This window comes from Scyliorhinus torazame, chromosome 4 (assembly GCF_047496885.1).
Source record: "Scyliorhinus torazame isolate Kashiwa2021f chromosome 4, sScyTor2.1, whole genome shotgun sequence".
NCBI lineage: Eukaryota > Metazoa > Chordata > Chondrichthyes > Carcharhiniformes > Scyliorhinidae > Scyliorhinus > Scyliorhinus torazame.
This window is the reverse complement of record NC_092710.1, coordinates 211353900-211376317: the sequence shown is the minus strand read 5'-3', so window position 1 is coordinate 211376317 and position 22418 is coordinate 211353900. Positions and strand designations below refer to the sequence as shown.

General features: G+C 45.6%; 1 protein-coding gene across 2 annotated transcripts in view; it reads right to left on the bottom strand.

The window, feature by feature from the left end:
* Positions 1-22418, bottom strand: part of themis (thymocyte selection associated) — a 102762-nt gene that overhangs the window by 18342 nt on the left and 62002 nt on the right. For both annotated transcript variants that reach the window (XM_072499230.1, XM_072499229.1), the window contains exons 2-4: positions 11288-11446; positions 8459-8914; positions 1058-2100 (exon numbers count right to left, since the gene is read on the bottom strand). In XM_072499230.1, coding sequence (XP_072355331.1) covers positions 1058-2100; positions 8459-8914; positions 11288-11446 — 1658 coding nt within the window. The remainder of the gene's footprint in view (positions 1-1057; positions 2101-8458; positions 8915-11287; positions 11447-22418) is intronic.

Below are 22418 nucleotides of genomic sequence, written 5' to 3'. Positions count from 1 at the left end.
AATTTTTCAACCATGCATCCATCACCTACAAACGATCCACTAATGTCTGATGTCGGTTTCTCTTCTCAACATTTTATCTATTAAAAATTGAAATGTTACAGAGTGCAGCTTATATGTGCGATTATTTAACTTTGTCTTTACAAGTGTAGGCAATGAATAAACATCTAATAACAAAGAGAACTCATAACTTTTTCACGTTTTAAAATTCTCATTTTAAGAAACTGAATCAGAGGTTTTTGAGAGCATGTGATAGAGACTGAAACCATTGAAAGATGATAGTGTATTATCTTTCTTGACTGGCGGTTGTATGAAATACAACCCGGTTCCTCAGTGAGCATGTGGTCAGTATATAAAACTACCCACAGCTGCATGAATTCAGCAAATTACCAGGCTAAGAGGTTGCATAAATAGTTGAAATTCTGATGTTTGGGTTAAAGCAGAGTTTGAAATCACATGCTACAAAATTTGTAACAACTCAATAAGTTTGCATCAGATTGCTTTAGAAATTAAGATAAATGCTATTGTTGAAGTACAAAATATAACAGTTGCAAAGAAATATGTCAATTATGTTACAACCAAAATTTGATAGCGTTAGTTTAATCTGATTGATTGGGGAAAGAGTAGGGGATCGTTTATCCTATAGTTAGTCAATGCTTTACCCAGCCAAGGATTGCGGGGTCCTAATAATGGATGCAAAGTCTTGAAAAGTGCCACATTTCCCCAACACAAAATTTAACCAAAATACATTTGACAAAATGTTTTTTTTCTGCTGAGCAGAAAGAGTACAATAGAGTCTCTGAGAGTAATGTCCTCCCTGCTCACCTCCACTGCGAGGTGGGATTGGAGGCTGGTGGGGGGATCCATATGATCAGGCGGAAAGGTGACTGTTGCCTTCCCGACTCCCTCCTACTTAGTCCAGGATGGGAAGGCTTGGTAACGGTTTCATTACTTTTGTCTTTATATAAAGTAACTGCTTCTTGTAAACAAACAATTCTATTTTAAATTTAATTGATGTAAAAGTGTAGTTGTGTCTCATTGATATGAGACATTGCCTTACCTTTGGAGACCTGGGAGGATTCAGTTTCCGAGGTTGAGGTGGAAATGGCCTCAATGTTGTTGATGTTATAGGTGATTGAGGTTTCTTTGGAGGACGGGGAGGGGGATGCAAAGTGGAGTTTTCATACCTTCTCAGCATGTAGTACAAGTCTTCGCTGATCTCCTCAATGATGGTTTTTGGTGTAGAACTTGGAACACTTATTGCTGGCTTCTGCAACACTTGGATGGACATGCTTATTCTCTGAACTGGAATCCTGAAACATTCGGATGGACTGTCCAGTAAACTGACCAGCAAGCATGGATCGGCAATTTCTTCCTCAATTCGTAATGAAGGCAAGGATGCTAAATTGTCATTGATTGACAGATCTCTTACAGATACTTTAACATTAAAGGGAAGGCTAAAATGTTCACAAATCTCAGAAATACTGTATTGTTTTTTATCATGGATGACTTCGACAAAGCTCCCTTCCATGTATGTTGGAAGAAGGACTTGTTCATAGTCTTTGCCCACAATTTTTTCACAAGCCAGAGCTTCAACTATCCGTTTATCTCCTTCACAGCTGACTTCAATACTCTGGCACTGATGAATGAGAAACTGGTCTCCTACACATACAGATGGAAACTCTGCATAATCAGATCCAAACTGTTTTGTTGCAATGACATGCAACTGCTCGTTGCTTTTTATGGCAAGCTTCAAGTCATATACAGTTGGGAACTCTCTCGGCCTTCTTTTAAACCGTCCTTTGTAGCTTTTGGGAATTAAGAAATGCTTTTTATTTAAATCACTTCTGTTCTCAGATGCAATTATTGTTTTGGCAAATTGCTTCTCATAAACTATAACGTTTCCTGCTTTCAGGGAATTGTAAATATGCTGGTGGTCAGGGTACTCCATGATTTCAGCCAACAGGGGGAAATCTTCATCCGGTCTTTTGAAAACGTCAATTAATGACAGAGGCTGTACAAAGGAGTTAATGTCATACAACTCTGTTACATCTACAACCTCTACATCAAGGTTGGATGGGATATGTACAATATCCTTTCGTACTAAAGAAAATAATTGAGAGAATAAAATCAGTAGTTTTCTTCATTGGTGCACACACAATTAATTCTACACAGCTTGGAGTCAAGAAGTGTTTTCTAAAAATGCTACATTTAATTCCACTCTTCCCAACACTACTTTCTTTTGGCACCTCTGAAGTATGTACCAGAAGCTAAATAAGCAACTGTTGCTGATGCTAGGAGATACACAACATCAGCAAAGTAAAGTTTTCCATAAGAATGCCCACCCTTCCTCTCCTCCCCCACCCCTGTGCCCCAACTACCCTTACACCAATTCAACAGAAGCAACAGTGTAGAAGGGAATTAAACCTGTGTACCACCATTTCATAACACTGTTACTCCAATGATATTATAGGTTACATCGTTGCTCTTTGTCCAACTTCAGTTTTTCTCTCTTCCTACCAATCTGAGATTGATGAGAATCTATTATGAGCGTAAGTGACAAAATGTGCAGGTCATGACACTAAAAGGGTGACCTTATGTCTGCCTACTGGGCAAAAATGCCCTGACACTAGTTGAAAATGAAGTACCTCAAAATGGATCAGGCATTAGAGGGACCATCAAGCCAAATGTCTAGGTAATTGTTCTGTTCAACTGTAGTACAGGTTGAGCATCTTATTCGAAATTTGAGAAGCTCTGAAATCCGCACTTTGTTTGCGGCACCACTAAAATTCCACAATTCTGGGAGGCGGTGATTGGGACCTTATCGAGGATAGTGGGGGGGCCCAGGTGGAGCTGGACCCCATGGTGGCGACCTTTGGGGTCCTGGTGGTGACGAAGCAGCTGGAGAGGAAGGGAGCCGAAGTTGTGGCCTACACCTCTCTGATCGCCCAGTGTCGCATTCTTTAAAATTGGAGGTTGGATACTCCACCGGGGGTTGCGAACTGGCTGGGGGATCTGTATGAATTTCTCCCGTTGGAAAAGATTAAGTTTACGTTAAGGGGGGCTTCCAGTGACGGCAATGGAATGAGTGGTCGCACATTTGGTGGCTCCCGCTCAAGGTGGATTTTTTTCGGTCCTTCCCCACCCGAATGTTGTGGTGCTTGAGGGCAAAAGGTGTTTGAGTGCCCAGGGAAGGTAATAGTCCTCTGATGAGGTTGGTGTATGGATCAACGGACGAGAAGTGCTACGAGAAAGAAAGAGCAGCTGGAGCAGGAAGGTTTTGGGGGTAGGACACAGGTGAAGATGGCGGAAGACAAGGGGACAGCGCTGCCCACCCAGTGGTCAATGGAGCAGCTGGTGGAGATTTTAAATGGCAAATTCCAGCACCAGAGGAAAGAGACCTTAGAGGATTTGGCCAAGATGGTTAGGGTGGTGATTGAGCGAGTGGAGCAGAGGCAGGAGGCTCAGGGCCTGGCGATGCAGAAGGTGGAGGAGTCAGTGGTGGAGCATGAGAATGGGTTGACCACGTTTGAGACTGAGATGGGGTTGGTGATGAGCAGCCAGAAAAGGCTGAGAGAAAAATTGGAGGACCTCGAGAACTGCCCCAGAAGGCACAATTTGAGTATTGTTGGGATGCCTGAAGGCATCAAAGGTGCGGAGGCCGCCACGTTTGTGGCATGTTGGAGAAGCTGATGGGGGAGGAGGCCTTGGACCAGCCCCTTGAGGTGCATCGGGAACACAGGGGGCGTGATTCTCCGCTCCCGCGCCGGTTTGGGGAATCGCTTGGCGCGCCATTTTTCCCTGTGACGCCGGTCCGACACCCTCCCGCGATGCACCCAAGCGGCGGGAACGGCCCCGTCGAGTTCTGCGCGGCGCAGGCCGGAGAATCGCCCGGGACACCCAAAATGGCAATTCTCCGCTACACCCGCTATACTCCTGCCTGGATGAGCCGAGTGGCCTGCCCAAAACGATGGCTTCCCGCCGGCGCCATCCACACCTGGTCGCTGCCGGCGGGAACAGCGCGGGAACACTGGAGGGGCGGCCTGTGGGGGGGCGAGGGGGGTTCTTTCACCGGGGTTGCACTCAAAAGGGGTCTGGCCCGCGATCGGTGCCCACCGATCGGCTGGCTGGCCTCTCTGAAGGAGGACCTCCTTTCCTCCACGCTCCGCAAGATCCATCCGACATCTTCTTGCGGGGCGGCCTCGGGGAGGACGGCAACCACGCATGCGCGGGTTGGCGCCGGCCAACCAGTGCATGCGTGGGTGACGCCAGTTAGGCGGTAGATCACGCGGCAACACTTTTTTGCGGCGCCAATGCCCGGCGCACGCTGCTTTAGCGACACGCCCCCCGAGTTTCTCATGGCCCTCATCCTAGCCCATTTTCAGGCCCTGAATCGGTCGAGATCGGGGTCGTTTCGCGCCGTCGAGGTTCGATGGCGTGGGCACTTAGTCGCGGGAGCGGAGAATCACACCCAGAGTGTTGGAGATTGGCAGGCGGAAGGTGTGAGGGAGGGGGGGATTTGGTTGGCTCTTTGTTTGGTTGTTTGAAGTGGGGGGAGGGGAGAGGATTGCTGACATTGGTGTGACGCAGTTGGGAAGTGAGGGATCGCACCAGACATCTGGGTGGGGGCCTGGAGGTATGTGTGACACGGGCCGGGGGCTGGCTTATAAAGGGGTAAGGCTGATCGGCAGTGGGGTGGTGGTGGTGGGGGGGGGTGGGGGTTGCGGGAAACCCCCTGTCCAGGCTGGTCACATGGGACGTGCAAGGAGACCGCCGGCGTGGGAACCGCCGGGGGAAATGGTGATGGGGCTGCATAAGTTCCTGGATAAATAGAAGATCCTGAGGTGGGTGAGGCAGACCAAGAAATGCACCTGGGAGGGGAGTGAGCTGCAGATTTATCAAGGCCTGTAGGGAGGGTAGTGGGTATAATCAGATAAAGGCTGCACTTTACAAAAAGGGGGTGAAGTTTGGGGTTTTGTATCCAGCCCACTTGTACGTGATGCATCAAAAACCAGGAATTTTGTTTTGATTCACCGGAGGAGGCAATGGACTTTATGAGGGACCTTAGACTGGTAGGAGTGCAAGACATTGAACTTTGGAGAGGGGTTCTATATAAATTGTGGGTCATTGGGCAGCACGGTGGCGCAGTTGGTTAGCCCTGTTGCCTCACGGCACCGAGGCCCCAGGTTCGATCCCGGCTCTGGGTCACTGTCCATGTGGAATTTCCACATTCTCTCCGTGTTTGCGTGGATTTCGCCCCCACAACCCAAAGATGTGCAGGCTAGGTAGATTGGCCATGCTAAATTGCCCCTTAATTGGAAAAAATTAATTGGGTACTCTAAATTTTAAAAAAAAAATTGTGGGTCATATTGAGTGGGTGAATTGGGGCAATTTACGACAGGGGAGCGGTGATGGTAAGTGTGCCTTTTGTTTCTCTTTCTTTGTTGGCGGTTGGGAGGGTTGTGGGGCTGGACTGGAAGGGTGAGGGGAAGTCAGAGGCCTTGGGCGGGCTAGTTAGTGGGACTTAATTGGGGGGTAGGCAGGAGGAAGATGTGGGGAGGGGGTATTGGGTTGGTTCTTTGTTTGGTTGGGGGGGGGGGGGAAGGGTGTGGGGGTTGCTGACATGGTTGGTGCGGTGCAGTTGGGGAGGGAGTGATGGTAGCGGACATCCAAGGGTGGGCCTGGAGGGGTGTGTGACGTGGGCTAGCTTAAAAAGTGGTATGGCTGATCAGCAGGGGAGGGGGATGAGGAGCCCCCGGTCCAGGCTGGTCATGTGGAATGTGTGAGAGTTGAATGGGCCGGTTAAACGGCCGCTTGTATTCTTGCATGAGGAGTTTGAAGGCAGGCGTGGTGTTTTTGCAGGAGACGGACCTGAAGTTGGGGGATCAGATGAGGGAGAGGAAGGGATGGGTGGGGCAAGTGTTCCACTCGTGGTTAGATATAAAGATGAGGGAGGGTGGCGGTGTTGGCAGGATGTGGACTTGGGTGGAGGCCTTGAGGAGGGTGAACGAGCCCTCGTCGTGTGCGAGGTTGAGCCTCATCCAGTTTAAGGTGATGTATAGGGTTCACATGACAGTGATGAGGATGAGCCGGTTTTTAAGACTGGTATGGCCGATGTGCTGGGGCAGGGGGACGGGGGGGGGGGACGGGGGGGGGGGGGAGAGAGCACGAATCATGGCCACATGTTTGGGCATGTCCAAAACTGAGTGGGTACTCTGAGATGGCCCCGAGTCCGGAGGTGGTGATATACAGTGTATCGAAAGATTATGAATCCAGGTGGGGAGAGAGGCCGATGTCTTGGCCTTTTCCTTCCCGATAGCCCGGAGATGGATTTTGTTGTGTTGGCAGGACCCAGAGCAGCTGAAGGCAGGGGTGTGGGTGAGCGACCTGGCAGAATCCATGAGGTTGGAGAAGGTCAAGTTCGCTTTCCGGGGGTCGGAGGAGGGGTTCAAAAAAAGGGGACCAGAAGAGGGATTCGAGATACAGTGGAGGGGGTGTAGACAGGAGAAGATTAAAAGGGGAAAAATGTACAAACTGTTAACTGTGTTTTGTTGGAATGTGGCGTTGTTATTGTTTACGTTTGGAACAAATTATTTCGAAAAATGAAAATTCCACAAGGTTCTGGGAAGGTTCACAGGCGATAAGCAGGTCCCAATGAGCCACAGACGGTTACAAGCCCTATGAGGGGTTGTTTTGGCTCCAAAGCATCAGTTCGATTTCAGCAGTCATCATAGTCACAGTGAGCATTACTGATTATCGTGTATTTTTTGGGTCCCTTCCCGCTGGATGAGCTACCGCATTATATAATTTTAAAACATTCCAAAGTTTAAACAATTCCAGAATCCAAGGCACTTTCGGCCCCAAGCATTTAGAATAAAGGATGCTCAACCTGTATTACATTTCAGCGACAGTTAAAACCTGCAATTTTTCTGTTTTCCAATTGTCCCGCAAGGAAGAGTGACTGAAACACTATTGCTATACTTTGCTTTACAGACTACGGGTGCAAACATCAAACATGCATTTTCTGAAGTCTCAATCTCTGCAACACTGAGTAAACACAGTGAGGTACAGAGGTGCCTATGAGGGTTTGGGGGCGTACTCCCAGAATTCGAACAGGTGAAAAATTGTTGCAAGTATGTGAGCACATTTCTGAGCTTCCTTTTCTGGTGGGAAATATTTTTTGCTGGGAATTTAGAGAACAGAAAGTTACCGCCGTCACAAATAAACCAATAATTAGGTATTACTGAAGACCCAAATAATTATGCAGCAGTTACGGATAAATTACGATCCATATTACTGGCAGGTTTGAGGTGTCCACTGTCTTTACTGTGATGTTGCTTTTAAATGTTGGGTGCGATCTAACCAAAATATTGGTCCATTCTAGGCAGAATTAGCGGGGTCGTTACTGGTGCTCTATTTAACGGCACTGTGTCTTGTTTTCGTGCCCTGGTGGGGAATGCCACCCCTGAAGCTGTACTTAGCATAATTTCCTGTACTAATGAGCTCCGGTGAGTGGAGCTCCTAAGTGCAGGAAGAAATTAGGGACCCCGATCTCTCAACCCCCGCCCCCCCCCCCCCCCCGACAAAACCCCCGGATCCCCCCAACGCCCCACCTCACCTGTTGCGGAGACCACGGGCCTCTCTGCACCCTCCCTCATATAGACAGGACAGCCCTGGGCCTAAGCCCCAGCGTGGGCAAAATGCCAGCTTGGCACTGCGATCCTGGCAGTGCCCCCTGGCCACCCTATCCCCATTTGTGGGGGCCAGTACTGAACAGCGCCCGGCTGGGGTCTCCTTGGCGAGGCTGATAGATGTCGGGTGGCCGATCAATCCGGAATCAGCACAGCTAAGGGTTTGTTTTTTAAGTTCACTTAACTGTGCGAGACTGGGCTCCATCCACAGACGTAACCGGATCTCACAAGGCATAACGGCTGTCGGGAATCCCAGGGAGGCCTTTCCCGGGATCTACCAGCCATGTACTGCCCCGATTCCAGTGGGACGCAGCCAGTGGATCATGCCCGTTAAGTTAAAAGGAAGTTATTATTGTGAGGCAATCCAAACATAAAAATGCGAAGGTGTCATCTCAGCAAAGCACTTCTGCAATTATGCTAATTTTTAATGCTCTCTGGACTAGCAATTTATTATTTTTTAAACTATCTAACATTTTTACACTTAGAGATTCGTCTTGTGCATTTAGCTCGGTTTTATAAGCGCAGGATTTGCTTTCACTCTCACTTCTACTGTACAGCTATCCCATGCTATAATAAGTGTCCGTTTATCATTTTGGAACAGAATAATTGTGATAAACCACTAGAAATTGGCTAGGATTTTCCTCTTTTTGCTGATCCACAACACTCCGCCCAGTCATTATATTGAGCAGAAAATCAAGGGCGGACAACTGCAAAGGCAGAAAACCTCAACCTAAGAGAGTGAGCAATGGAAAAAACATATTTTTGCTTACATTTCATCACTGCTTGTACTTCATACACAGGCACCAGGCTCAGATCACTTTGAAGATACTCATTATAAGGATTGGGTTCCCAAGCAGTTAATGTTTTTGCGAGCTTCACAACTCGCCTTCTGTGTTTAGGGATCTTCCATTCCATAATCTCCTTCAGTGTGTAAAACTGGTCATCTTCGCATTCATAAAATGTTCCTTCATATGTCAGTGGAAGCCTTACTGTCTCATTTTTACCTCCTCTGACCACTGTTGAGTTCACGTACTGCTCGCCATCCATTTCAGCCAGTGCATTTAGCACTATATGTTCCCCTTCTTTTATGAGGATGTCATTCACCTGGATATCCATGTTGCTCCAAAAATGTGGATGACCCAAACGGTTGTGTCCAATTTGTACTGACTTTGTAATATCACTAACACTGGTATAGGGACATGGATCAGCAAGAACCTTGAAGAAACCTGATGAAAGGATCAAAGTTAAATCTTAATCATTCATAGAATCCCTACAAAAGGAGGCCAATCGGCCCATTGGGTCTGCACCGACCCTCTGAAAGTGCACTCCACCCAAGCCCATGTCCCACGCCCTATTCCTATAACCCCTTAACCTAACCTACACATCCCTGGACACTAAGGGGCAATTTAGCATGGACAATCCACCTAACGTACACATCTTTGGAATGTGGGAGGAAACCAGAGCACCCGGAGGAAACCCACGCAGACAAGTCGAGAATCTGCAAATTCAACAGTCACCCAAAGCCGGAATTGAACCAGGGTCCCTGATGCTGTGAGGCAACATTGCTAACCACTGTGCCACGCATGTATTCCCTATCTAAAACCACGATATGTGTGAAATTATTTCTCAATTTCTTTCGAACTTATTCATAGTATTGGCATAATTAAGTCATCCTTCACATGTATTGAATGTTGCAACTCAGACATAATGGATGGTTTCCCGTATTGGTACAACTTTGCTGAGATTTCACTGGATCCAGTTCAGATTAACATAACGGCCAATTAGAATTTGTAACAAAATTTAAACCATTTCTAAATCATGCATAAAATATTGCTATATTAAAATGCATCCATTTTAATTTATTTTTAGTTGTTTGCTAAGGGTTGTGGAACAATGGGTGCTGTCCCTGCTTCTGAGTCAGAAGCTCTGGTTTCAAGTCCCACTCCAGGATTTATACTTGCAAACATGGCCAAACGGGTTTAGTATTCACTTTTTAAAAATTAATTTACGGATGTGGGCGTCACTAGTTAGACAGCATTTATTGCCCATCCCTAGTTGCCCTTCAGAAGGTGGCGGTGAGTTGCCTTCTTGAACCGCAGAGGTCCTTGAGGTGTAGGTACACCCACTGTGCTGTTAGGGAGGGAGTTCCAGGATGTTTCCCCAGCAACAGTGAAGGAACTGCAATATAATTCCAAGTCAGGGTGGTGAGTGACTTGGAGGGGAATCTCCAGGTGGTGGGGTTCCCAGGTATCTGCTGCTCTTGTCCTTCTAGATGGTAGCAGTCGTGGATTTGGAAGGTGTAATCTAAGGAACCTTGGTGAGTTACTTCAGTGCATCTTGTAGATGGTACACAAGGTTGCCACTGTTCGTCAGTGGTGGAGGGTTTGAATGTTTGTGTAAGGGAGAGCAATCAAATGGGCTACTTGTCCTGGATGGTGTCGAGCTTTTTGAATGTTGTTGTACTCACCCAGGCAATTGGAGAGTACTCTATTACACTTCTGACTTGTGCCTTGTAGATGGTGGTGGGGGGTCGGGGGGGGGGGGGGGGGGGGCTACAACATGCATGTAAAAATGTTTGTTGCCACAGCTATTTGGACTCCTTGGGAGGCCAGTTGGCCGAGTGGCCAGTGTGGATCAAACTGGTGCCAACAGCACAGGGTTCGATTCCTGTTCACCAGGGTGGACCTGCCTCCTTGCCCTACTCATGGTGGAGGTTGTGGCACTGTGGGCCAGACCTGCTTCAGGCTTGGAACCCAAGAAGAAGTTGTTTTCTCATAATAGTTATTTTAATACCTTCATTGTAGCTTACTGCCAAAATCATTTTTGAGATATTATGTTTACCAAGACACCACTCACATTATACAGAAATACTGTTATGCCCAAAACCTTCTATAATACTTCAAATTCAGCCTTTGAGATATTACTTCCATGCTTCTGTACTCTGTGCTTCTAGGTACAAAGTCAGCACAATTGAATTCAGCTTTTGCTATGCATGTTATACTTCACTCAACAAACTACATTTGACCACTTTGTCTAAGTCTTAGAGATGAAGTGGTTTTACAAATGTCTTATAATCTCTTACTAATGTTTGTTATAAACAATTAGGAATGTAATAACTTACATGAGACTTACTTCTCTAAGATGTGACATACGTGCTCATATATACATGCAAAGTGTACCAAATCCACTTGGTGTCGGGCATATGTTTTTCAACACATCTACATAACAACAATTAATTTAATTTATATAGCATCTTTACAGTGGTAAAACAAAATTTGACGCCTTGATTAAAAATGTCTTAAAGGAAGAAAGAGGCTGCCAATGGTGGAGCAAATAAAACTGGGAAGGTGGGTAGGCCAAAATTGGATGACTGCAGATATCTCCAAGGGCTGTATGGTTGAAAGAAATGACAGAGATAGGATAGGTCAGGCCATTAAAGGATTTTAAAACAATGATCATTTTTAAATTGATTTGTTGTGCAACCAATGTAGGTCAGTGAGCACAGGGGTGATAGGTGAAAAGGACTTTCTTTGTTGCAGGATGCAGGCAGCAGAGATTTGGGTGAGCTCAGACAATACACAACTGAAACACAAAAATACCTGGATAGTCCAGTGGTAGCTCCACTGTGTTTCTGAAATTGTTGTTTTCAATGCCGTCACAACTCTCCGCTTTAACCTTTGCTATTTTGAATCCAATGACTTTAATTACTTCTCCTGTGGCCAGGCAACACTCGTGTCCATGCATTTCATATACAGAACCTGGAAAAGCATTTCACATGTTTTTAAAGTAACTGCAGTCCTCAAATTGTATTTATAAGCACATTAGAAATTGAAGAAACTGGTTTGGATGTCTATTTTATAGATTGTGATATGTATGGGAATCAAAGTTAATCTAGGAAATGTAAATGATAAATATCAGCACTTTCTAAAATGTAAAAGTGCTGATATCTAATCGTGGGAAGATAATAATCCTTGGTACCAATTTAAAACGTTACAACATCATGACAGACTAAAGCACTGCATTGCAAAGAACCCATTATATTTCAATTGCGCAATCTCTATAAACATGCATCATGATCATTATGACAGAGTAAACTAAAATGAGAGTTTAAAAAATATATAATTTGTGTTTTTATTTGACCAATGGAAGCGTTACTTCCAGAAATAAAGTATGGGGATACTGATAAATTGCAAAAATGTTGTGGCAGTACTCGACAATTTTTCAGAAATTATACCTACTCTTGTTTCCCTGAAGAATATCATACTGAATAACATGGAACATGCAATCAGGGATTGGTAATTCGGTTACTTTGAGAATGTTTCTTTTGTCTTACATGATGGTTTAAACCTCAGATCACCCATTCTGACTGACTTCAAACTCAGCCCACTGCAGCATAAATTTATTGTTGAATAATTGCAGGCTTTTCACCTCTTGTTACTCTATCCAGAACTTCTAATGTATAACATTTATCATTTAGTCAAATTTTGTGTCGTAATAATTATACATCAATGGTTCACAATGTGCATCATTAATAATACCCTATAAGCTTGAAAGCAGGAAACACAATTTGTAAACAATATCATGCTCATAAAGCTAGCAGAGGCTCAAGAGTGTTAAAGGTCACTATGATTGTAATCATAGCTGCGCTATTGCAGAGGAAGGAGTTCTTAACAAGACCAAGCATTTCCCCACAAAGAAGAGTGATCTTAAGTCACTCTCACATACCTTGCAACTGATTTTACAGCTTTTTCTCTGGACACCTTAGAGAGGGTCTCCCTAGAATGTTGCATGGTGGCATGAGAAAAAGTTAATTGCCTTAGGTCTTCTCAATTATCAATTTATGTCATCCCTAGGTTTGTATATATTAAATAAAAATATTCTTTATCATGTGTATTAAATATGGTGTTTCAATAATAAATAATTTTGGTGTACACAATTGTATGTTTGCAATGTCTAAAGGATGCATTAAATACAGTTTATCTCTTCATAGATTTAAACTTTAAAATACTTAAAAACTCCTTCCCACAAACCACAAGGAATTGTATAATTAAATTTTTCAGAAATTATACCTACTCTTGTTTCCCTGAAGAATACCATACTGAATAACATGGAACATGCAAACAGGGATTGGTAATTTGGTTACTTTGAGAATGTTTATTTTATCTTACATGATGGTTTAAACCTCAATTGAAATATAATGGGTTCTTTACAATGCAGTGCTTTAGTCTGTCATGATGTTGTAACAAAATAATTAAAAGTGGTTTGAGTTGCAATCTTCTTTTGAATTGTGGCATCCATTTTGCATATACCATTGCAGCAATTGTTACTTGGTAATACGTCAGGATAAACTATCTGATTTTGGCAATGTACAGGATATACTTCAAAACTGATGAAAAGGACTGCAACAGGTCCCTAACAATATTCATTAGCTAATACAAAGCTCTTGGCTAATAAGTTTATATACAAGGCGTAGAATTCTACGTTGCTGCGCCTAAGTGCCAGCTTGAACGGAGAATGCGCAGGAGTTTCACGTCAGAAAAATCGGCGCAATCCCCTCACTGATTCCGGCACCATTATGGTGTTAGCATGGCGCGACATGAACCACCCCCGCAGGTCGCCCGGAGAATGGCCGGATCCCGGGCTGCACATGTGCACGGCTGACGATCTGCACCGATCGCTCCGCACAACATGGCGCCGGCCATGTGCGTAACCTAACTCGCAAACGGCGACCCCACAGAACACCCCCTGGCCATCCCCCACCAGTCCCCCCAGCCCTAGTAGATGCCACCCAGGCCAGCGACATGGATCCCGGCTGAGTGTGGCGGTGCTGGACACAGTCTGCAGACGGCACGCTGGCTCAGACCACACGTATCCCACGCCAAAACGGGCGGAGCATCGTGGGTGGGCCGGCTGATGAGGTGCCAATGGCCTTGCGACTGCTCGTGGCGTGTGTCACGGTGATGCCGATTTGGAGGGGCGGAGAATTGCAAAACAGTGTCAAACCAGCGCCAGCCCCGATTCCGGCATCGGAATTGATTCTCCACCCGATCGCCAATTACGATTTTGGCGTCGGGCAACGGAGAATCTCACCCAAGGTATTTTCTGCAGTCATATACTCTAGTAATTTACAGCCATAAATTTACTCCTGCCATATAAAACATCACATGGAAGTTCAGAAAAGTTTCTGTAGTTTCATGCAATTTACATAAACAGGACTGTACAGGACATGATGCAATTGGTTAAACTTTAATCACATATTTCATTGATTTTAAAATACATGACCTCACGTACCAATCAGAAAAATAAGTAAGTAATGGGGTGGCACGGTAGCACAGTGGGTAGCACCAATACTTCACAACTCCAAGTTCCCAGGTTCGATTCCCGGCTTAGGTCACTGTCTATGCGGAGTCTGCACATTCTCCCTGTGTCTGCGTGCGATTCCTTTGGGTTCTCTGGTTTCCTTCCACAAGTCCCGAAAGACGTGCTGTTAGTTAATTTGGACATTCTGAATTCTCCCTCGGCGTACCCGAACAGGCACCGGAATGTGGCAACTAGGGGCTTTTCACAGTAACTTCATTGCAGTGTTAATGTAAGCCTACTTGTGACAATGAAGATTATTAAAGTAAAATTATTATTTGTTGCAGACGGGCAAAGAACTCTATCCACTTATAGCAGGACTCGGGTGAATTTCAGTTCGTGGGCCCCACGCTCACCTTCATTTCTGGGCTCAATCCCCAACCTCACACCCCTCCTGACCCCACCCACCCTTGCCCCTAAGAATGGAAAGGCAGAAGCCACAAAAATAGAAAAAATGATCGCTGCTTTTTAACTTGTAAAAGCATGTATGTATGAATAACTGCTGAATTAAAATCCTCACCAACTCACAAGTGCCATGGGCCTGCAACCCCATCACAAATTCTCCATCGCTCCATAATGCAACCCGACTCATATACACACCCTCTCTCCCTGCAAGTCTACAACCCAACCCCCTCACATACTCTCCTCCCCACAACCTTGCACTCTTCCACCCCATCCCTCACTCTCCTATTCTCACAATCTCATTCTCCTCGCTCGCCTGGGTTCTTCAAAGCAGCCACCTGCCGTATTCGCCATCTCCTCATGGCTAAGACTTGATTCAGGGCATCGCGCCTCACTGTTGCTGGCCTACCCTGGGTCGAGTTGCAAATTTGCTCACCTCGCCCGCTTACCTCACCTCGTGGTAGCTTTCGGAGCATCACTTGCTATTCTTTCAGACTCACCATTCAGAGTCTGATTTCGCTCTGCATTGCCTGCTGATAGGCTCATTTCCTATCAGCAAATGCCGAATAATCAGGCTCTGATTGTATGCTCAGTGCACCAGTAGGCACCCTTCCCCTCCCCTGATTGATCAGGGCCCTGTGCCTAGGCACAGTGCGCTTCATTGCAAACCTGCCTCTGGTTGGGCTTGCTCTTGCCTGTTTAATCGTGTTGGTGTTTGAATCGTAATTTGCTGAACGGGCAAGCTGATAATGTTGCAACAAAGGAAACCATGCATCTGAGAGCAGAGTGAACAGACCAAGTAACTGTGTGTCTTATCAGGATTCTGAAATTCGTAACATGAGGACTGAGAAGGGACTGCACATTACAACTCAATGTCACATTGGATAAAGCAACAGAAATAAAGAGTGGGCTAAAAAGATTAGATTAGATTTGGAGAAAAAAGTGAAAAGTTGCAAATGGAAATGTATTTCTTAAAATAAAATTAACATTTTAAAATCTCCATCAACAATTTATAACCTGAAGGAATGAAACTCAAGCCTTGTAGTAGCCAAGTTTCAGTGCCAGAAAGCTTGACTGGCAGTAAATAACACATCTCAACACTAAAAGGTTACTTAAATTGAAACAGACTTAACTTTCTGTGGAAAGTTTAACTGGTATCCACCGTGTTACGATCCCAGTTGATGTTATAACTGGACAGGAAAAACAAGCAAAACATCTATGGCGGAGGAAAGGGCCTAAGGTAGGGCCCAAAGACAGTAGGGGAGGGGGGGGGGGGGGGGGGGGGGGGGAGGCGCCAAAAAGGAACATGTAAATTATAAATAACAACCACTTCAGTCATGTCCAGTACAGTGTAAAAATGTAAACTTCAATAAAAATGTTTATTAAAAAAATAACAGGCCCGGAAGATCCGACAATGGAACGAACCCTGGCTCAAAAGAGCTGAACTTTTATTTTTTATATATAAAACGTGGAGGAACAGAGTCACAGGACCACTAATTAGTTATAACAACAAGGAGAAAAATGATCAAACATGAAAAGTTGGATTATTATAGAATACTCCTTTACTCCCCCTTAGCTTAAATACTGATTTTAAGATCAACACAGATTACAAAGTATATCTTAACCTACAATGGTCCCACTCACACAAAGTTCCTTTTAAGTACCTACATTGGCTGTGGTAAAATACACACACTCTGTTCTGAATTCAAATTAGTGTCTGTGGTTTTCTTCTCAGAATTCCCCCAGATGATTGTCACATGAGTTTCCGAACTCCACTCCTAAAAACACGTTTTAAAATCTTGTCTCAGAATAATACTGCTTTCCCTTAGTAGTTTGCATTCCGAAATTCAGTTCGTGTTTTCCAAATGGCACTTTTAAACCATGTTTCTGCTCCACTTTTAACAGCAAATCTAGTCCAGGATTTTACGCCAACCCTTTTTATGGTTTCCTTGTCTTGACAGCTGTACAAGCTATTTACCATTGCTTTAACTCTCAATTCACAGACTGTATTAGATGACATCAAATGTTTCATTTACCTCTGATGTCTGCTGTCTTACTTTAAATCTAGTTACTGCAATGGGCTCTTTAACTCAAAACACTTCGTTTGATCTTCCAATAACTTGGTCTCTGTTCTCTTAACTTCAGGTGTTTTAAATGTTCTTATTGTCTCAATTCCCTGGTTATCTGGATTGCATTTTATTTTCATAGGAAGCTTGTATCACGGGAACCTTGTCTTGTCCAGCTTCTCCTGGCAGAGTTGAGACCTGTTCACTCCCCAGTGTCCGGTCTCCAAATGCTCTGCCATCCATTTAAAACTAAGAACAAAGGAAAGCCCTTCCCTCTGGAGAGTGGCCTCCTGTTGCTCAGTAACAACTTACTTCTATTTACTCTTCCTACTGCAACCCTCTCTAAGCACAATTGAATCACAGTTGGAATTAAAACCAACTCGCACACATACAAACACTTTTTCCCAGTATGAATCTAACCAAAGGTTTTATCCTTTCAGGCACAGAAGCACTACATTAAACCCACTTAAAACTATACCTTATTTCTAATGTGTACAATACAAATATAAATCCCTTAAAACTACCTTTATTTTCCTAACAACTGTGCAATACAACAACATCATCATTAAATAAGGATCCAGACAGGAAGGTGATATTTTTGCAAAACTAACAGATGGCCTCTCAGACAGTAACTTTTGGATTTAAGTATTTAACAATGCATCTGCCTCTCCCCTTAAATTGCAGTAACATTTTTGTATAAAATGATAAGTGCAATTAGCCTCATTGTTATTTTGACAGCAGATTATGGCCCTCTAGGTCTGGCACTGCAACTTTGCAGTAAGTGCAGCATCCACTTTAAGTAAACTGGGTTGCCGCTCAATTTCTGATAATAATAATCTTTATTGTCACAAGTAGGCTTACAATAACACTGCAATGAATGAATTTACAATTGCAGTTGAGATATAATTTGAAGGAAATTCCTCATTATAAAATAAGGAGTTATATCGCAGAACACCACCAGCCCATTGTGTTCATATTAGTGTTAGCTCGTCAAATTAAGTTATCTTCTTTAATTTTATTTGCCGCTTGTCTCATCCCCCTACTTCCTCTCTCTCTTAAGTGAAAGTAGCTACAAGTACCGTTTTCCTGTCATAACGTGGAGCAAAAAATGTTTCTGTTGCAGCTTGTTTTGCAATGATTTAAATTCTCAACTGTGCACATACACGACCTTTGAAAATCATGACACACAGATATAGATGCTACCTCTCCAGTTGCAGAATGATAGCTTCTGCAAAGAACATCGATTAACTCCCCAGACTTTTCAAAGGAGCTCAGGACATGGAGTAAAAATGTTAATGAAGACTGAAGAAAGATTAATTAGGTGGCCACATACATTTTGAATTTGATATTTTCTATTCTTGTCGAGTTTTTCTACTCCTTGCTAATGACCTTTATTTCGTTAACGCAGTACAGAAACATGGGTATGAAATTTAAATGGTTAGAATATATGTCGTGAAAATAGGTGTTTTAATTATATTAACTTTCCAAGTGACTGTTTACAATAAGTGCAGCAGGTGAATGAGAACACCATTACCTCCGCAACCCCTTCCAAGTTTTGGTCCTGTCCAAAGCTGGAGGATTACTGGAAGGAGGTTTTAGGGTAATCTCTAAAGTGGCGCACGTTAAACTGGACCTGGGCCCTCAGGAGGCCACATTCGGGGTGTCGGACCAGTCGGGGTTGGAAACGGGTGCGGAGGCAGATGTTGTAGCCTTCGCCTCGTTGATCACCCGAAGGCAGATCCTGATGGGATGGCGAGCAATCGCTCCACCCTGTGACGATGTGGTGGGGGGACCTGTTGGAATTCTTGACTCTTGAGACGGTTAAGTTTGAACTGAGGGGAAAGATGGAGGGGTTTTACAATTCATGGGCATTATTCATTAAGCACTTTCAAGAACTGGATAACATCGAACATTAGTTGGGGGGAGTGGTTGGTGTTGTGTTATTCACTCTGGGGTAACACAGACTGCAACACAATGCAGTTGAATGATCAAGCATACACCAAACGTAGGTGTTGGTTCAATAAGATTTATTGAACTTCAGTAACGAAGCACACAGCTGCCGGTGGGTTGACTCTCTACTACTCTAAGTAAATTAACATTAACTACCTAGACCAGGCTAGCTCTGATCCATGTGTAGAAGGTGTTGAATGATTTGTACACCCTGACTGTCACTACAGTTGTCACCAGTGGAAAGAGGCAGAGTGCTGATGCTTCATGTGTTTTATAGTTGGAAGCTCTCCTCTGGTGTTCTGTCTGGTGATTGGTCGTGTTCTATTCTGTATGTTGATTGGCTCACCTGGGTGTCTCACTGCTTGCTTTTACCTCATGATGTGCATGGGTGCACATTATGACATGCCTTTTTTAAAAAAATTGTCGGCTGCTTAGAGCATATACGACATATTTACAAAAGTAATTATATACAGCAATCGGTGAGTGGATGGATATGTACATGTAAGGTGTCTAGCGTACAGAAACATAACAGTATATATACAAAGGAACTATTTATAAGTCCAGTCGCTGGGGCTGTCGTCGGATTCTTGTGGACTGCCTGAGAGGTGGAGGTGGGGATGATGGTGTCTTGACAGGTTGGCATGCAGCCAGATTGGTGGCCTCATGGAGCAAGGTGACTGGATAAGACAGAAAAACATCTGGGAACGTGAGATCCGGTGGTGGGCAGGCAAGTTTGCGTAGTGCCCTTCTGTTGCGCTTGACAATAGATCCATCAGCCATGCAAACCACAAACAGCCTGGGAGCAGCCTGTCAAATAACAACAGTTGGAGCTGACCAGCCTCCACCAGTCAACTTGATGCGAACAGCGTACTTCGGAGAGAGCACGGGCAGATCAGTAGCATGAGCATCATATGTCAGCTTTTGCTGGATTCTGATCTGCTGCATCTTCTGCAGCACTGGGAGGTGATCCAGGTCAGGTACATGAATGGCCGGAACAGTTGTCCGCAGGTTACGATTCATAAGGAGCTGTGCCGGAGACATACCGTTGGACAGAAGAGCAAGATTAAATTCCAAAGCTGAGTCCGCAGCCTTACAGAGCACCTGCATCACGATATGGACCCCTTTTTCGACCTTCCCATTAGATTGCGGGTAATGCGGGCTTGAGGTGATGTGCTGGAAGGGGTATTGCTTTGCGAAGTTAGAGCATTCTTGACTATAGAAACAGGGACCGTTGTCGCTCATAACCGTGAGTGGGATTCCATGCCTGGCAAATGCCTCCTTGCAGGCCTTTATGACAGTCCTGGATGCTAGGTCAGACAGTTTCACTACCTCGGGGTAACTGGAGAAGTAATCAATTATCAGGACGTAGCCACGCCCGTTGGCGTGAAAAAGGGCAATGCCAACCTTAGACCACAAAGAGGTCATGATCACGTGCTGCTGGAGCGTTTCTTTGGGCTGACAAGCTGGACGCGCTGGCAGGTCGCACAATCGAGGACCATGTTTGATATATCCTCATTGATGACGGGCCAATAGACAGCCTGTCGGGCCCTGCGCCTGCACTTCTCAATACCGAGGTGTCCCTCGTGTATCTGCGTGAGCACCAAGCTCTGGATGTTGCGGGGAATGACGATGCGATCCAATTTCAGGAGGATCCCCTCGACAACAGTTAGGTCATCCTTTACATTATAGTATTGGGGGCATTGCCCTTTCTGCCAGCCATTCGTGAGGTGATGTATGACCCGCTGCAGAAGAGGGTCCTTGGCGGTCTCTTCTCGAATGATGAGTCGTTCGTCGGATGTCGGGAGGGTGTTGGCACACAGTTGCACTTGTACCTCAATGTCGTGTTTGAAGTCTACCTGCTCACAAGGCGAGGTGATGGCACGCGACAGGACATCCGTGATGATTAGCTCCTTTCCAGGTGTATAAACCAGTTCAATATCATACCTGCGGAGTCGAAGGAGAATGCGCTGGAGCCTGGGTGTCATGTCATTTAAGTCCTTATGTATAATGTGCACTAGGGGTCTCTAGTCCGTCTCTACTGTAAAGGTTGGGAGACCATAGACATAATGGTGGAATTTCACGATGCCAGTGAGAAGGCCCATCCAGAAGCATATCGTTGCTCAGTGGAGGTCATGCCCCTTGACGCGTAGGCCACTGGAGCCCAGGACGAGGTGTCGTCCTTCTGGAGGAGCACCGCCCCAATGCCGTCCTAGCTGGCGTCTGTGGAGATTTTACTCTCCCTCGCTGGGTCAAAAAAAGCTAGAACAGGAGCGGTGGTTAGCTTCGCTTTCAACTCAAGCCACTCTGCTTGATGTGCGGGTAGCCACTGGAAAATAGTGGACTTCTTCACCAGGTGTCTGAGGGCAGTGGTGTGTGATGCGAGGTTGGGAATGAACTTCCCCCCAAAATTTACCATACCCAGGAAGCGGAGGACTGCCTTCTTGTCCTCTGGGGTCTTCATTGTGTTGATGGCCTTGACTTTGTCAGAGTCTGGTTGCACGCCCTGCTGGGAGATCTGATCACCCAGGAACTTAATTGACGAAATGCCAAAGGAGCATTTGGTTTTATTTAATTTCAGGCCATTGGCATGTATGCGCCTGAAGACTTGTTGCAGATGAGAAATATGTTTCTCCGGGGTCGTGGACCATATGATGACGTTGTCAACTTAAACCCGCACACCGTCAATGCCTTCTAGCATTTGCTCCATTATTCGATGAAAGATTTTGGAGGCCGAAACAATACCAAACGGATGCGGTTGTAGCAATATCTTCCAAAGGGTGTATTAAACGTGCAGAGCTTCCTGCTGGACTCGTCCAGTTGTATCTGCCAGAAGCCATGCGACGCATCCAGCTTTGTAAAGAATTTGGCATGTGCCATCTCACTCGTCAGCTCCTCCCGCTTTGGGATCGGGTAGTGTTCCCTCATAATGTTGTGGTTCAGATCCTTAGGATCGATACAAATGCGCAGTTCTCCAGAGGGCTTCTTGACACAGACCATCGAGCTGACCCAGTCAGTTGGTTCCGTCACCTTGGATATTATTCCCTGATCTTGGAGCTCCTGCAGCTGCGCCTTCAGACGGTCTTTTAGGGGCGCCGGCACCCGGCGTGGCTCATGGATGACAGGCGTGGCATCATGCCGGAGCAGAATTTTATAGCTGTAAGGCAGCGTACCCATCCCACTGAACACATCTGGGTATTGCAATAGTAGTTCCTCAATGTCGGCCTGAAGAGTGCTGTTGTCAGAGGACATGGCATGTACACGCTGGACGAGATGGAGTAGCTTGCATGCATGGGCACCAAGCAGAGAGGCCTTGCCAGGCTTGACGATTTCAAACCGCAAAGTGGCCTTGTTGGATACATGCAGGTGACAGGACCCTAACGCAGTGATGGCATTTCCATTGTAGTCGAGCAACTGGCAGGCCGGTGAAAGAATTGTTGGCTGCCTTTGGATAGGAGTAAGATGTGCTTGGGATATTAGATTGGCCGAAGCACCGGTGTCCAGCTTGAACCGGATGCTACAATCATTGACCTGTACTGTGGCACACCACTCGTCCGCATAATCCACATTGATGATGGGTGTGTGTGTTGCTGAATGTGAAGAGGCCTTGTCATGCATGGTGATGATGCCCACTCGATAAGGGGATTCCGGGCAGTCATCCTCTGGATCTGTGACGGGATCAGGTTTCAAATCCAGCAGCCCTTGCTGCACACTTCGATCGCGTCTGCGTTGGAACTGGGATCGGTGGCCCCCTATCGGAGGTGCAGACATGCACAAAGCCGCATAATGGCCCAGCTTCTTGCAGTTGAGACATCGTCTGCCTCTTGCAGGGCATTGCCGCTTTAAATGGGCGGTGGCGCAGTTGGGGCACGTCATCACGTTGACGTCGTGACGCTCGGTGCGTCGTCGCACATGCGCAGTGCAGTCAGCCGTCGCTCGTACCTGCGCAGTGTAGTCT